The 18521-nt window shown below is 40.8% G+C and overlaps 1 protein-coding gene across 1 annotated transcript in view; it reads left to right on the top strand.

The window, feature by feature from the left end:
• LOC121003516 (zinc finger protein 208-like) overlaps positions 1–18521 on the top strand; it is a 2651670-nt gene that overhangs the window by 2049576 nt on the left and 583573 nt on the right. The window contains exon 6 of the mRNA XM_040435418.1: positions 7924–8799. Within this exon, the coding sequence (XP_040291352.1) occupies positions 7924–8799 (876 nt within the window). The remainder of the gene's footprint in view (positions 1–7923; positions 8800–18521) is intronic.

Below are 18521 nucleotides of genomic sequence, written 5' to 3'. Positions count from 1 at the left end.
TACAATATTTGTTTTACAGTTTGTGAATCCGGGTGAAGATCTGAACAATATTAATCCTACAGAGAAATATGTGAGGGGAGATGAGCAGAGTACAGAGGACATTCCTGCAGATAACCGCCCAGGTGAGTAGTGACCACTAAGTAAAGCAGAGAAGACTCACAGATTCTACTCCTTCACAGGATGAAAAATTTTATGTTACATTTTTAGGCTCTGTCAGTTTTTTCAGCGTTATATTCACTGATTCAGCAAAAATTCAAATTAACCGCTTAAGAACCCATGACGTACATGTATGCAATTCTTTTATTTAGTTTTTTATTACACTGTACACTATACAGTAAAATTGACCTGTTATCTTCATTCTCCAGGTCGATACGGTTCCAACGATACCACACTTGTCTAATTTTTCTTGGATTTTAATACTGAAAAAAAATGTTTCTTTATAACTATATTCCGACCCCTATAACTTTTTTTGTAGTTATGTGTATGGGGCTGTGTGAGGGCTCATTTTTTGCGGGACAATCTGTTCAGTTATACCAATTTAAAGTGTGTGCGACTTTTTGATCACTTTTTATAAAAAGATTATTGGGTAGTTGAAGTGAAGAAAATGGCAAATTGGCTGTTTTTATTTTTTTCCCATTACGCCATTTGCAGTATGCCATTAATATTGTTATATTTTAATAGTATGAGCGTTTTCGCACACGGCGATGCCCATAATGTTTATTTTTTTTTATCTGAGGCTTCCGAGTCTATCTCAGGAATATACCAATACAGGCCTCTAGGTGGCAACACTGTATTGTTATATCACGAAAAAAAGTGTTCAATGGTGGCTGATTAGCCATCAATGAACACAATAAGCAATCTAATGATTGCCAGTTAATGTCAACCAAGGTGACATAAAAAAAAGGAAAAAAAAGTTTTAACAAATAAATATAAAAAAATAAATTTTAATATATTTAAATCACCCCCCTTTCCTTAAAATAAAAATACTTAACCAATAAAAAAAAATAAACATTATGGGCATCGCCGTGTGCGAAAACGCTCATACTTTTAAAATCTAACAATATTAATGGCATACTGCAAATGGCGTAGTGGGAAAAAAATAAAAACAGCCAATTTGCCATTTTCTTCACTTCAACTACCCAATAATCTTTTTATAAAAAGTGATCAAAAAGTCGCACACACTTTAAATTGGTATAACTGAACAGATCGTCCCGCAAAAAATGAGCCCTCACACAGCCCCATACACATAACTACAAAAAAAGTTATAGGGGTCGGAATATAGTTATAAAGAAACATTTTTTTTCAGTATTAAAATCCAAGAAAAATTAGACAAGTGTGGTATCGTTGGAACCGTATCGACCTGGAGAATGAAGATAACAGGTAAATTTTACTGTATAGTGTACAGTGTAATAAAAAACTAAATAAAAGAATTGCGTTTTTTCTCAATTTTACCCCATTTGGAATTTTATTTCCGCTTCCCTCTATATGGCATGCAACCGTAAATGGTGCCATTAGAAAGTACAACTTGTCCAGCAAAAAAATAAGTCCTCATAAGGCTATGTGAATGGAAAAATAAAAAACGTATGACTGGGAAGGCAGGGAGTAAAAAACGAAAACGCAAAATCAAAAATCCTAAGGTCCTTTACAGGTTAAATATGGATGGAAATGTGACAGCGTTATAGGTGATATACAGTATGTATATGATATATATAGTCCATCCTCAGGAGAGGTCATTAATATGAGATCGGCGGCGGATTCAACTCCCGGCAGCCTTGTCGGTCAGATGTATGGAGAGGACACAGTGCTCTGCGCGCTTTTAGGCCTCTTTCTGGCCATGCAATGTGACAATTATCGGTCATATGGCCTAGGCACAGATTAGTCCCATTCGAGTGAATGGGTCTAAGCTGCAATGCCAAGCACAGCTACTATTCAACAGACGGCGCTGTGCTTGGTAAGCTGTGAGGAGGCTTTGTATTAACTGGAGCTCCGGTGAGCACTGAGGCTTCCTCAGACAGCTGATTGGTGGGGGTACAGGGATCGGACATCTGCTGATCTCCTATTGAAGACCTATGCTGAGGAAAATCTTGGAGAACCCCTTTAATGATCTGCAAATGATAAAAAAGCGAAAAACAAAATATGCAAAACATCTCGCTTTATTCAGTATTGAGTATGAGAGCCACGTGCATAAATACATTCACTTACACGCCTTGGCATCCTACTAATGAGGTTACTAATGATTGTCTGAGGAATGTTCTGCCATGCTGAATTCATTTGGGCAAGCAAGTCATCAAGATCTACAGTATCAAGATACCAAGATACCTACAGTATCTCACAAAAGTCAGTCCACCCCTCACATTTTTGTAAATATTTTATTCTATCTTTTGATGGGACAACCCTGAAGATCTGACACTTTGATACAATGTAAAGTAGTCAGTGTACAGCTTGTATAACGGTGTAAATTTTTTGTGTCCTCAAAATAACTCAACACACAGCCACTAATGTCTAAACTGCTGGCAACAAACGTGAGTACACCCCTAAGTGAGAATGGCCAAATTGTGCCCAAAGTGTCAATATTTAGAGTGGCCACCATTATTTTCCTGCACTGCCTTAACTCTCTTGGGCATGGAGTACACTAGAGCTTCACAGGTTGCCACTTGAATCCTCTTCCACTCCACCATGACGACATACTTCTATTTTGAAAAGACAACCTCTGGATATGACGCTGAGCATGTGCAATCAACTTCTTCGGTCGACCATGACGAGGCCTGTTCTGAGTGGAACCTGTCTTCTTAAACCGCTGTATGGTCTTGGCCAACGTGCTGCAGCTCAGTTTCAGGATGTTGGCAATCTTTTTATAGCCTAGGCCATCTTTAAGTAGAGCAACAATTCTTTTTTTTTTTTTCAGATCCTCAGAGATTTCTTTGCCATGAGGTGCCATGTTGAACTTCCAGTGACCAGAATGAGAGAGTGTGAGGCCGAGTGTGAGAGTGGAACCTGTCTTCTTAAGCCACTGTATGGTCTTGGCCACCATGCTGCAGCAATTGCTGATTATCTGGTACCCTACACCAGGTGCTTATCCATGTCCTACTCAATGGACAAAAACAGAGCAGATTGTTGCTTCCACTTCTACTCCCTCCTTTTATATGTGCAAACTCAAGCATTGCCATGTTGTCTTAAAGCTGATGAGCTTGGGCGAGAGAAGCTTCATAGATCAGTTGGTAATCTGCATCAGGCAGCAAGTTTCCTTCTGGATTTCTTCTGGATCTACAACTGGACAACGTGGTTGGTGACAATGGCAGGAACATTGTGGCTGCACTTCATTTGGGGGAAATAACACATGTTCCCTGCATGGCACACATCATAAATTTATGGTGCATCAATTTTTGAAAAAGTAACGTGGCTTGCAGATGGTGTTGGTCATGTCCAGGGGACTGTCCAGCCATTCTAATGTGGCTAAAAAGGCCCTTCTGAACTTGAAGTGACAAAATGGTCTGCCTTTGTACCGTTTGAATTCCACCTTACATATAGTGAAGTGTTGCTATGAGAAGCGTAAAGAGATTAATTTACTTGATGCATGAGACCACCACTGCAGAGCATATGTGATTTTGAGCGCAGGCAGTGGCAGCTCATCAGGGCCATGTGTAGCATACTTAACCCCTTTGAAGAGACCACCAGAGTAGGGACAAGCATTAACATGGAATCATCCTGATATTTATATTTGTACTAATGCTCACGCTGATGCAACAAGGACTAGAGGAAGAACCACAACCTCCACATCTTCCTGGGGATCCTGTAGCTGATAGGAACCTGTACGGACGAAGTCGTGTAAAGGAGGAAGTGGAGAAGGAGAAGTTTGTGGTATAGAGACATGGAGTTTTCCCAGGCACAGCTAGGGAAAGAGGTTGACGCTCGGTATGATAGATATGCTCATGATGATGATAACGACGATGACATTGGCAATGACCAACTATTGCAGTGGAGTCTTAAAGAACTGGATCCTCAGGCATGCTGGTGAGCATGGCAAACTGCATGCTTAGCTGCCTACATGCTGGCAAGCATATGGTTAGCATCAAGCAAAGTGACAACTACTGGATAGCCATACTTTTAGACCATTGCAATCAAAGCAAAAAGGGGAAAAGGTTTTACTGATACCTGTCACCTGCATTTCTGTCCAGGAGTCCCATCTCCAACCTGGCTGAGTCAGAGACCTCACACCCTCTCTGGTGGTGCTTCCCCTACAATAAGTCTCAGAAGGTGCAGCAGCAGCCAATATAGTTTTCTTAATGTGATGGAAGTTTTTTTTAAGTGCTGTGCCAACCTGACGCATATCAACAAAAGGACAAGCATTGCCTGAACAACCGGGTTCAGTCGTACCTGGACTGTGCCCTTTCTTCTGCACATAGCCTGTCCCCCGACTCCATGGACTTCTGGGAGGGAGATTGTAACAGGGGCCGGAACTGGCCAAGTTTGTGTACTGTCTTGTCCAGCCTCCAGTGCAGGGTATTCAGTGTGGCAGGTGGCATTGTCACTCGCCTCCAGCTGATGCCAAGGAGTAGATCTGGCAGAGAGTGATACACAGATTATCAGGCCAATGGGAGCAGGTTCGATTCTGGTCGAATTTATTTATTCTCTCTTCTGACTGATTCTTCAGAATTACACCTGAAATGTATTTCAAGAAATTGGTCTCTCTCTAGTGATATACTTTTCATAATCTTTGGATGGTGTGTACAGTATATATGAGTTGCGAGCACTTAAAGAGGACCTTTCACCGATTCTTACCCTATGAACTAACTATACAGACATGTGGAGCGGCGCCCCGGGATCTCACTGCACTTACTATTATCCCCGGGCGCCGCTCCGTTCTCCTGCTATGCCCTCCGGTATCTCCGTTCCCTAAGTTATGGTAGGCGGAGTCTGCTCTAGCGCTGGCCAATCGCATTGCAGAGCTCACAGCCTGGGAGAAAATAACCTCCCAGGCTGTGAGCTCTGCGCTGCGATTGGCCAGCGCTAGAGCAGACTCCGCCTACCATAACTTAGGGACTGGAATCTCCGCCTACTATAACTTAGTGAGCGGAGATACCGGAGGGCATAGCGGGAGAACGGAGCGGCGCCCAGGGATAATAGTAAGTGCAGTGAGATCCCCGGGTGCCGCTCCACATGTCTGTATAGTTAGTTCATAGGGTAAGAATCGGTGAAAGGTCCTCTTTAAAGGAGTTGTCTCATCTGAGACAGTGGGGGCATATCACCATGATATGTCCCCATTGTTTAATAGCTGCGGGTCCAACCGCTGGGACCCCCACCTATATTGAGAACAGATCAGTCTAAAGTGGTGGCTGGAAGACTCTGGTCCGGCCACCATCAAGCACTCTGCCAATACAAGTGAATGGGAGCGGACTGTGCATGACCGGCCACCGTTCCCATTCACTTCTATGGGCCTGACGGAAATAGCCATGCCAGTGCTGCACATGCACAGTGCATCCTCCAGCACTTTCGGTGGTCCATTTAGGAGATAGGTGCGGGTCCCAGCCATGGGTCCCACACCTACCAGACAATAGGGGCATATCCTAGCAAACTGACCCCACTGTCTCAGATGAGTCAACTCCTTTAATATAAATGCATGAAAAAGGAAGATGTTATGGTGTGGGCCATGCAGTTTGTTTACTTGAGAGTGACAGGACTGAGATTTGGAGAGATCTCGGTGTGCACAGTGTCCTAGCTGCAGTGATGATGTTCGGGTCACAGGATTATTCTTTGGCGCTATATGTAGTTTGTGTAATCGGGAAAGGCTGCAGGATAAGGCTACATTTACACAACAGTGAAAAATGGCACACAGAAGTTTTTTAGAATTAAACTGATTGGCGCTATTCGCATGGCCATTTTTTTTTAAGGTCAGTGAATAGTTTTTGTGAAAAATGGGACATGTCCTATTTGTGGCCATTCTCACTGCCAGATGGACCCCATTTAAATCAATGGGACTATTCTTAATCGTCATTTAGACAGGAGAGCATCCATATAATGGCCGTTTAAAATGGGTACACTACTGGAAAAAATAAATTGCCTTATCTGCTTGCACACACAAGGCAGTCTCTCTTGGTCCTGAAGGACCTGTGCTACCAACGTGACGACATCACCATGCTCTCACAGTATTATTGCTTAGGAGCGCATGGTGACATCATCCCACTGAGAGTGTAGGTCCTTTCGCACCAAATGAAGAGCAACTTTTCTCTACACGTGCAAGTGGATGATTAATTATTACTGATGGGGGCCACCCTGGGGAACATAATTACTAACTGGGGCCACTATGGGGGACGTTATGTATACTGCAGGGGATGGTAATTAAATAAAAAGCAAATAAAATCATCTAAATCATCCTCAAATAATGGCCGTTAAAAATGAATGCAAAACATCCAGACGACCAAGAAAGGGATGCAAAAATGGTTGAAAAATGTCCATGAAAAACTGAGTGTGTCCGTTTTTTATGGCCTTTTTTCACGTGTGAATGTAGCCTTAAGAGCTCATACAAAAAAGTCTCACTACTGAAGACCAGATATTTGCCTGCTGCTGGGAAAAGCATGATGTGCTCGGTATTACTTTTTTAAGGCTACTTTCACACTCGCGTTTTGGGCGGATCCATCATGGATCTGCAAAAACGAATCTGTTACAATAATACAACCGCATGCATCCGTCATGAACGGATCCGTTTTTTTTATCTGTAACATAGCCAAGACGGATCCGTCATGAACTCCATTGAAAGTCGATGGGAGACTGATCCGTTTTCTATTGCACCAGATCGTTTCAGAGAAAACGGATCTGTCCCTATTGACTTACGTTGTGTGCCAGGACGGATCCATTTGGCTCAGTTCCGTCAAGCGGACAGCAAAACGCTGCAAGCAGCGTTTTGGTGTCCGCCTCCAGAGCGGAATGGAGACTGATCGGAGGCAAACGGATGCATTCTGAGCGGATCCTTTTCCATTCAGAATGCATTAGGGCAAAACTGATCCGTTTTGGACTGCTTGTAAGAGCCCTGAACGGATCTCGCGAACGAAAAGCCAAAATGCGAGTGTGAAAGTAGCCTAACTTTATTCACAGTACAGGAGCTTCACTGATGTAAAGGAGACACTAAGGTACAGCACTACTGCAGGGGGCGCACAAAGGGGGCATAACTAATGTTTGGAGACATTAAGAGGACATTCTACTGAGTGGGGGCACTCAGGGATCATCAGTACTGTGAAGAGGGCACTAAGGGGGAATTCCACTGCGAAAGGGATACTGAGGGGAGATAACTATTGTGTGGGGCACTGAGAGGGGATTTGTCGCCTCTTGTCCAGCGCTAGGAAATGTTTTATTTATATATCTTTGAAATTACTGATTGGCTGGGGGTTGCAGGGAAGTTGCTCAAGGTGGGAGACAGCGTTTTCTAGTTATGACCCTCGGTCTACTATTAGATTGTGGTCTGTTTGGCCACCACAGTTTTAGTCAATGGATACTTAAATTTTGTGCCATGCCTTGTAATTTCTGTGGATGTTTTTTATTGGAAAAGTTATAAAACTTCAATACAATTTAATGTTATTTATTAATAATAAAATGTGTTTTATTCTTGGCAGATGACTGTACCAGGAACTTAGAGAAACATCTGGTATCTTCAGATTTTAAAGTAGATGATCGTGGTATCACACAAGATACATTTGAAGAGCATGCCAATATACAAGATATACCCTCATCCAATCACAACCACAATGCATCATTTGATTCTTTTAAACAGGTCCGATCTTCTAATTTGCAGACTGTAACACAGAATAAAAGTCACAGAAGAAGTGCTAAACATCAAACAGCTCACGTAAAAGAGAAGCCATTTTCATGTTCAGAATGTGGAAAATGTTTTAGATTTAAATCAGGTATTGTTAGACATGAGCGAATTCATACACGGGAGAAGCCATTTTCATGTTCAGAATGTGGGAAATGTTTTCACCAACAATCACATCTTGTTATACATCAGAGAAATCACACAGGGGAGAAGCCATTTTCATGTTTAGAATGTGGGAAATGTTTTCACCAACAATCACATCTTGTTATACATCAGAGAAATCACACAGGGGAGAAGCCATTTTCATGTTCAGAATGTGGGAAATGTTATAAGCAAAAATCAGCTCTTGTTGTACATCAGAGAAATCACACAGGAGAGAAGCCATATTCATGTTCAGAATGTGGGAAATGTTATAAGCAAAAATGGGCTTTTATTGTACATCAGAGAAATCACACAGGAGAGAAGCCATTTCCATGTTCAGAATGTGGGAAATCTTTTCACAATAAATCAGGTCTTGTTATACATCAGAGAAATCACACAGGGGAGAAGCCATTTTCATGTTCAGAATGTGGGAAATGTTTTAAGCAGAAATCACATCTTGTTGAACATCAGAGAAATCACACAGGAGAGAAGCCATTTTCATGTTCAGAATGTGGTAAATGTTTTAAGATGAAATCAGATCTTGTTATACATCAGAGAACTCACACAGGGGAGGAGCCATTTTTATGTTCAGAATGTGGTAAATGTTTTACCAATACATCATCTCTATTTAAACATCAGAGAACTCACACAGGAGAGAAGCCATTTTCATGTTCAGAATGTGGTAAATGTTTTAACTATAAATCAGCTCTTGATACACATCAGAAAATTCACACAGGAGAGAAGCCATTTTCATGTTCAGAATGTGGTAAATGTTTTAACCATAAATCAGCTCTGGTTATACATCAGAACATTCACACAGGAGAGAAGCCATTTTCATGTTCAGAATGTAGGAAATGTTTCAACCATAAATCATCTCTTGTTAAACATCAAAAAACCCACATATAAGAGAAGCCATCTTCATGCTTAGCCCGTTAGTGACCTCCCTTATGTGTTTTTATGGTCACTAATTGGCTTTATTCCTTCAGATACTCCTTTTTACAGGGAGATAAAACAGCGCCTTGCTTTCAGTTACCAGAGGTAGCCGAGGGCTTGGAGCGATGATTAGGACCCCTGTGAGAGCTCCCCAAACACACATAGTCTCCTATATTGAATGGAAATCAAAGGACAGATCCAGGTAAAAGTGAAACTAAGTTTTTTTTTTATTTTATTTTTTATATATCTCCTCTAAACACAAATGTTTGGTGAGAGAAATTTAAAATAAAACCCTAGTTTCCCAAAGATACCACTCTGCCTGTGATCGGTATGGGGTCCCTCCATTCCTGTAAAACTGCAAATACAGATACATATAGAGCTGGCTTCCCACAAGAGCTGGTGTCCAGACATGTGAAAAAAGGGCATCATTCACACTTGTAAATGGCCAGTTATTTGCAGTCAAGTGGAATGACAGATAGGATGTAACATAGTTTATAAGGCTGAAAAAAGACATCTGTCCATCCAGTTTAGCCTGTTATCCTGCAAGTATATCCAGAGGAAGGCAAATTTTCCCCACGACTCCAATCAGGCAATCAGAATAACTCCCTGAATGACCCCTCTCTAGTAGCTATAGCCTGTAATATTATTACACTCCAGAAATACATCTAGGCCCCTCTTGAACTCTTTTATTGTACTCACCATCACCACCTCCTCAGGCAGAGAGTTCCATAGTCTCACTGCTCTTACCGTAAAGAATCCTCTTCTATGTTTGTGTACAAACCTTCTTTCCTCCAGACGCAGAGGATGTCCCCTAGTCACAGTCCTGGGGATAAATAAATGATGGGATAGATCTCTGTACCGACCCCTGAAATATTTATACATAGTTATTAGTTCTCCCCTGAGAAGTGTGAATAATACTCTTAGCCTCTATACTGCATTCTCCTGTCTACCAGAGCGAATTACCACAATAGTTATTAGATCTCTCCTCAGTCGTCTTTTTTCTAAAGTGAATAACCCTAATTGTGACAATCTTTGTGTACTGTAGTCCCCCCATTCCAGTTATTACTTTAGTTACCCTCCTCTGGACCTTCTCCAGCTCTGCTATGTCTGCCCTTTTCACAGGAGCCCAGAACTGTACACAGTACTCCATGTGTGGTCTGACTAGTGATTTGTAAAGTGGCAGGACTATGTTCTCATCACAGGCATCTATGCCCCTTTTGATGCAACCCATTATCTAATTGTCCTTGGCAGCAGCTGCCTGACACTGGTTTCTACAGCTTAGTTTGCTGTTCACTAAAATTCCTAGGTCCTTTCAGTGTTACCCAGTGTTTTACCATTTAGTATGTACTGGTGACTTGCATTATTCCTTACATTTGCATAACCTTACATTTGTTAGCGTTAAACCTCATCTGCCATTTATCTGCCCAAGCCTGCAATCTATCCAGACCTCTCTGTAGCATTATACTGTCCTCTTCCATGTTAATTACTTTACACAGTTTAGTGTCATCTGCAAAAATTGATATTTTACTATGCAAGCCTTCTACAAGATCATTAATAAATATATTGAAGAGAAAAGGGCCCAATACTGACTCATGTGGTAACCCACTAGTGACAGTGACCCAATCTGAGTGTGTACCATTAATAACCACCCTCTGTTTTCTATCACTGGGCCAGTTACTTACCCACATACAGAGATTTTCTCCCAGTCCAAGCATTCTCATTTTAATATCCAAACCTTTTATGTGAAAAGAGGTTGAAAGAAATCCAGCTCCACTTGGATAAAGGAATGTGCGTTTATTCAGCTTGCGGTAAAAACTCATCCATGAATTACAAAAATTAGCAGTCTTGTCTACGCGTTTCGGGCTACCAGAGACAATTCCAACCCTTCCTCATGACACCACCTTTTATGTTGTACAGTGTCAAATGCTTTGGAGAAATCCATATATACAACATCCATTGATTCGCCGCTGTCAAGTCTAGAACTTGCCTCCTCATAGAAATTGATTTGTTTGACATAGAAATTTGATTGAATAGTTTGACATGACCAATCCTTTATGAAGCCATGCTGATATGGGGTTATTTACTTATTTTTATTAAGGTACTCCAAGATAGCGTCTCTTAGAAAACCATCAAACCGTTTACCAATGACAGATGTTAAACTTATCGGCCTATAGTTTCTGGGCTCTGTTTTTGGACCCTTTTTGAATATTGGCACCAGATTTGCTTTGTGCCAATCCTATGGTAACCCCATGTCAGTAAATAGTCATTAAATATCAGAAATCAGGGTCTGGCTATGACATTACTTAATTCTCTTAGGATACGGTGGTGTATGCCATCTGGCCCCAGCAATTTATCTATTTTATTCTTTTTAAGACGCCGCTGTACTTCTTCCTGGGTCAGACAGGGGACTTTTAATGGGGAATTTACTTTTACATTCTGCACTTCATCTGACAGTTTATTTTCTTAAGTGAATACAGTGGAGAAGAAAATATTTGCTTTTTCCTCATCGCTCTCTGCAACTCCCCCCTCATTACTCTGTAAAGGGCCGACACCTTCAGATTTATACTTTTTACCATTTATATAATTGAAGAAAATGTTAGGGTTAGTTTTACTCTCTTTGGTAATGAATCTCTCTTTCTCTAGTTTGGCTACTTTTATTTGTCTTTTACATATTCTATTTTTTTTCCTTGTAGTTTTTAATGCTTCCTCGCTACCCTCCTATTTTAGTGATTTTTAAATGCTTTCTTTTTGTCATTTATTGCTTTCTTTACATTTCCATTTATCCACACAGTTTTTTTTCTTGTTCCTTAACCTTTTATTCCCATAAGGTATGTACGTCTCACAATTAGATTTTAGGATTGGTCACTATTTCCCAGGTGTCCTCCAACCTGCACATCTGTTGTTCTGTCAGGTCTGTTGGCTAAGTCCAGTGTGGCCGTCCCTCTAGTCGGGTCCTGAACCAGTTGGGAAAGGTCATTGTCTTTGGTTATTGCCAAGAACCTGTTTCCTTTATGAGATGCACATGTTTCAGATTCCCAGTCTATATCTGTGTCAGGAATCATCCTGTTATGTCTGTTTAGTTCAGAATGTCTTGTCCTTAAGTTTTCCCTCAGTTAAGATGGTGGATTGTGTCTCAGCTGGGTGCCATCTTACTTCATGTTTCATATATAAACCTCTCAAGCCTGTTACTCATTGCTTGAGTATTGTTTATTAGCTCCTGCGTATGCAGTCCTCTCGCCTGGAACTTGCTTTCTGGTTTGTTCCTTCTCCTTGCGGTTTACCCTGCTACTCCTGGACACCTGCCGACCGCTCACTGGGTTTCCCCCTGACCTCTCGTCTGGATCTCTGCCTTCATCTGCATTCCTGCTACCTCCTGTTCATGACTCCAGTGCCTTTGTTTAGGCCTTGTCCCCGCTGTTGGATTCCAGCAGTATTCCACTAGTATTGTGACAATCTGGGTAGTTGAAGTCCCCCATAATAACATGGATAAATCCAACAAGTGGGGTCCTCGCCACCCCTGTATTTGTAGAAGTCATGTGGTTCACTCATCTCACATGAATTTTCTAGTAGGTGAATCCTTGATTATTTTTTATTGTATGTCCCACCAGTTCTGGATTGTTTAGTTTTATAATTGAAGATGACATGATTATAAAATATATTCATTGGATATGTTGCATTTGTGACCATTTTGAGTTAAGAAATTTGAGTTAAAAGTTTGTGTGTTAACCCTGCTACAGCTGTACTTCTAGAAGTAATGACGATAGCTCGAAGGGGGATGGAGGGGTAGTAAACCTTTACTGTTATTGTGGATGGTTTTGGACGCTGCCCCTTAATATATTCTGTCGGTGATTGCTTGTTTTGTGCACATAGTGGTTTCTACCTTGCCAGGCAGGGCCGTTATGCTGCACAAGCATCACTTGCCACATTTGGATGCCCCAGTAAAGGTACTTTCACACTAGCGGCAGGACGGATCCGACAGGCTGTAAACCTTGTCGTATCCGTCATGCTGCTATTTCGCCGGACCGCTGCTCTGTCCCCATTGACTAAAATCAATTAAAGTCAATGGGGATGGAGCGGTGGAACGGCGAAATAGCGGCAGGACGGATCCGACAGGGTGAACAGCCTGTCGGATCCGTCCTGCCGCTAGTGTGAAAGTAGCCTTATAAAGAAAATTGCAAAATAGAAAAAAATGTGTAAATGTCCCACCGGCCAAAATATATTTTAAAAGTATCAAAATATATCATAAAATACAAATGAGAATAAAATAGAAAAACAGTCCACTCCTGACGAAACCGTCAGCATAGTCTGCCTTTTCACATGAAACAAAAGAAACTATTAAAATTACCAAAACAGGGAACCAATTTTAACCATTTATTTTGGTGTCAATTTGTATATTTAAAGATTAAGCAGCTGGAGTTTGAAATTAAACGACTTTATCCCCCAAATAAAACTAAAAAAGATTTTCAAAAAATCTCTAAAAACATATTAATAAAAAAAAAAACATGTGACATCTAAAAATAAAAACAATAGCAAAAATCCGTTGGGTTGCACAAGAAGTAAAAATGATGCTTGGGCCATTAAACCGCCCCATGCTTTAAATGACTATAATGCGTATGTCATTAAAGGGGTTTTCCAGTAATGTGATCTCGATGGCCTGTTGACAGGATAAGCCATAAGTATCAGATAGGTGGGGGGTCTGACACCTGGCACCCCCACCAATCAGCTGGTCTACAGTAGCTCTGGCACCAGAACTCCACAGATCCATCCATTGTGCCTTAGACAGAGGTGGTGACCAATCTCTTCAGTTGAAGCAGCTCCGACATAACCGGATTAATTCACTACACCATGTTGGAAATTTTTTTGAAATTCATATCATTTAAATGTTTTTTTTTTTGTTGTAAAGACTGTTGACTTGGGTAGTAAAGCACAACTGCAGAGAACATCTGGGTCAACAGTTTATAGAACGTCCTGCCTCATCATCCTGTCATATTCTATAGAATATTGATTTTGAAAAAACAAAAATAGGGGTGGGGGGAGGTATAGAAAAGGCGCCAAACCGAGCAAAAATGCACTAAAATTTTTTATTTTTTATTTTTTATATCATGGTGCTAGTGTGCTAGCATAATGAACAAAAAAAGCTTCTATATATAAAAAAACTTCTATATATAAAAAAAGACCTTTCATATAGAAAACAATAAAAATTATTGATAATTAATAATGAAAAATGAGAAAATTATTAATAAAAAGAATTAATAAAATTAATAATAAAATAATATATAAAAAAAAAAATATATATATATATATATATAATATTGATATATATAAAAATATTAAAAAAAAATATTTGAAATGAATGCGGTCCCTGCTGTGGTGAACACAGAGGGTTAAAGGTGGAGGTTAAAACCAAGGTTAAAAGAAAGAAATAAAATGGATGAATGAACATCCAGTGAGGCACTTACTTCACTGGGGGGTCGTCAGCAGGATAAGCATAAAACACCTGTGACGATTCCCCCCTGGCCAGGATCGTGTGTAGAGTCTTGGTGAATGATGGCAGCAAGGCAGTGTGCTTCTGATCAAATCACCTTTATTAGATAAGTGGCTCAACGCGTTTCGGGGATCAATGTTTCCCCTTCATCAGGAGCAAGTGGCTATAGTCATATATGTAGCAGATTAGATCTATATATACACACAGTTCAATTAGTGAAATGGCGCCAAAAAATGCCGAAAAAAGAAAGTTGTATGATGTCACTTCCGGTCAGTGGAACGCAATTTGCGTTCCAAAGGGCGGAAGTGGCCGGTAGGAAGTGAAAGTAAATAAAGAAGAAAGATAGTGATCATCATAATAAACAAGAAGGGAGACTAAGGGGAGGTAGTGCTAAAGCCTAATGTATATTATGTATTAGGCGGCCGGGGGCTGGTATGGGAGTGAAGCGTTATGAGGCGGTCAGGACAAGCGTTCCCAGCGGTGGAACGCTTGGTGGAACGCATGGGTGAGGGGGTGGAGTGAATAAGGAGGGGGAGGAGTTGTAGGAACGTCAACAGGGTGACGTATGCGGCTGAGGCTGAGCGGACGTGGCTGGGGGAGGAGTTACTACTGGCAGGGACGCATTGGCGTCATGTGGACCGCATGGTGGAGCGCACGTCCGGAGGGGCGGGTTGAACACTTGAATATCGCTATGTGCTAGGAGTAGCTGGATCGGCAGTGCTGAGGGGTGTATTGTGTGTGTGGTCACATGTGTTGCTGGAGGAGGGAGAATGTATTAACAAAAGATGAGATGGGGGCATGGGCAATAAATTGGGCAATAGTTTGGGCGATAAGTTGAGGGACAGTAAGGCTGATGTGAGATTATAGCATAAGGGGAGCAAAGGGTATAGATATAAATGTAGATACACGTATAGATACAAAACTGCATCCATAAGACTGCACATATAAGAGCACAAAGGCATATATATATACATATATATATACCTACACATACACACACACATATATACATATACATACATGAGCATAAACATGCGCGCATAAAAATATATATAAAAGAGCATAAAAATATATATATGAAAAACATATGAAAAATATATGAAAAATATATGAAAAACGTATGGCATTGCAAGTAGGCATGGTGTACTTATTTAACCTCCATAGGACATATATACAATGCAATGGATAAAATTTTTAGAAGAATAGATGATTCTAGATAAATATTTTAGATAAATATTCCAAGAAATGTGTGTGGATTTTCGCCGATGAAGGACAAGAACAGAAACAAAACTGATAATTCAACGATATATGGATGAATGAATAAACGTGAATAAACGTGAAAATAAAATAAACGTGAAAATAAACATGAAAATATGAAAATAAACAAGAAAGTAAATAAACAAGAAAGTAAATAAGAAAGTAAATTACCGGAAAATGACCGACAAAATAAACGTATATGTATACGTATATGGTTGCTTCTATTGAACATATTGGGTGGTGATTAACCCCCAATGGACACATATATAGTGTACTGGATGAGTGACAGAGAGGATGCGTAATGAGACGAGCGCATATGTGTATATAGTTCGCATAGTGGGCAGTAGTGGTGAGGGCCAGTGGTATATACATATGTATATATAATTATAATTATACATAGAGAATGATAATCGCATGGGATCTATATATGTATGTACATGCAAGGTTTACATGTATATGAGGGGCTATATATATATATACACACATATGCGTAGTCTATAAGGGGGGGGAGGGGAAGAGATAGAGCATAATGAGGGAAGATATAGGTCTCTTGTTGTGGGAAGAGTGGGTATTTTCAGATGAAGGGGGTTGGGGCGGGCAAGTGGTGTGCGTGTATTCATTCTCATATCTGGAGAAGGGGTGTGTCTGATGGGACAGTAAGGTGACCAGAGAACAAGGTGGGTGATTGGGTGGTTTAGTAGTTGACGTATTCTAGAGATTCATTTAGTCCGAACGGAGTGAGTGTGTTGAGTTTGTAAATCCAGAACATTTCCTTACGGCACAATGTCTGGTACGAATCGGGGACCCACTTATCTAATAAAGGTGATTTGATCAGAAGCACACTGCCTTGCTGCCATCATTCACCAAGACTCTACACACGATCCTGGCCAGGGGGGAATCGTCACAGGTGTTTTATGCTTATCCTGCTGACGACCCCCCAGTGAAGTAAGTGCCTCACTGGATGTTCATTCATCCATTTTATTTCTTTCTTTTAACCTTGGTTTTAACCTCCACCTTTAACCCTCTGTGTTCACCACAGCAGGGACCGCATTCATTTCAAATATTTTTTTTTAATATTTTTATATATATCAATATTATATATATATATATATATTTTTTTTATATATATTATTTTATTATTAATTTTATTAATTCTTTTTATTAATAATTTTCTCATTTTTCATTATTAATTATCAATAATTTTTATTGTTTTCTATATGAAAGGTCTTTTTTTATATATAGAAGTTTTTTTATATATAGAAGCTTTTTTTTGTTCATTATGCTAGCACACTAGCACCATGATATAAAAAATAAAAAACAAAAATTTTTAGTGCATTTTTGCTCGGTTTGGCGCCTTTTCTATACCTCCCCCCACCCCTATTTTTGTTTTTTCAAAATCTACATTGAGTGCCCTGCTTGGACATTTGTTTGGCTGCCACCCTTGCGCTACTTATACTTCAGTCACCACCACTGTCGGCGCCTACTGTCAGACATAAGGGGATTCTTCCCTTAGATCCTTTAGTGTCTGAATAAACTTCCTCCTTTTTTCCTTCTTTTTATTTGCATCAATGGACCGGAGGGGGCCCCGTCCCCCACCGGACCATAGGAGTACGGCAGACGCAGGGTGGGACTACCTTGATTCGGACGTGACGCACATAATCCAGAGAGTTACGAGAGAAGTGAAGAGTATCCTCTTCACCCAAGACGGCGAGAAACTTAAGAATACCCCAAGAGGAACCTGGGCGGAAACAGAGGGCCCCCCCTTTAAGAACAATAACAATTATCCAGCAGCAACCCCAAGAAATGAATCCAACATCCTAAAACTTATCAAAGACTTCATCCGCAACGAGATCGATGGGTATTTCCTATCCATCTACCTAACCCTAAATATAATACCTAGGGGCCTCAGACAATCTCTAAAACCCTCCTTCTTGGATGATGAACTTTTTGTAAAAAAAACTGGTTAAAAACCAGTGATGAATACTCATTTAACCTCATGAAACTTCTCACCCACAAACGCAAACAAATATGCAAAGACCAAACCCTTCTCCTCAAAAATCTGTTGCACCATAGATCAATAGAACAACACCCCCCAATGAGAAATAGAAGAGAACACCTTAAACATTATGAATATGAAGTTGTCAGAGATAAATGTAAGAAATTACTCAGAGACCTTATAGACTATACAGAAAACAATATTAGAAGTTGGGAACGCACTAGACCACGCCTCCGACTTAATATACATAGACACCAAAACCACCCAGGTCATGAGGAACCACTTACAAAAACACCCAACATAAACCTCACCTTCTATAATAGCAGAAGAAAAAGAGGGCCACTAACTACATCTATCAATCCTGGGCTTCATCCCAAGCCACTAACAGCCCTCCCCCTGACAACTCTCACTAACACAGGCACCATTAAATATAACCATACAAGGATCCAACCACCTCATCCAACTACAATGCTAGCTACACCACACATTGAAACCACCACCACAAGCCAATCTGGAGCCACCCCCACTGAGGTTTTCAACACCCCACCGGAAGATCGGCGCACAGACATTCCACCTCATGACACTACTACCCATATACTGTCCGACCCTGAGTCTAGTTTTTCTACTCACTCTGTCAGTTATTCTGAACCTGACCAATTCCTAACCCTACCAACCAATCTCACTGAGGATGCTTTTTTAGACAGGGTCTCCCCTACCGTCAGGACACCAAATCCGACGCCACCGCCCAGACAAGTCCTGACCAGCCTATTATCATAAGCCCCTTCCTCCAGCCACTAAAATCGCCACCCGCCAAGATCCCCTCAACACCACAGACGCTAAAAATCACGCACTTTTACACTCCCCTGTCAAGCTTGCGGAAAAAGCGGCTAAACCCAGACACCGAG

The sequence above is a fragment of the Bufo bufo genome, chromosome 6 (assembly GCF_905171765.1).
Source record: "Bufo bufo chromosome 6, aBufBuf1.1, whole genome shotgun sequence".
NCBI classification, from domain to species: Eukaryota; Metazoa; Chordata; class Amphibia; order Anura; family Bufonidae; genus Bufo; species Bufo bufo.
Note: the sequence above shows the minus strand (reverse complement) of the source record. Positions and strands in the feature narration are given on the sequence as shown.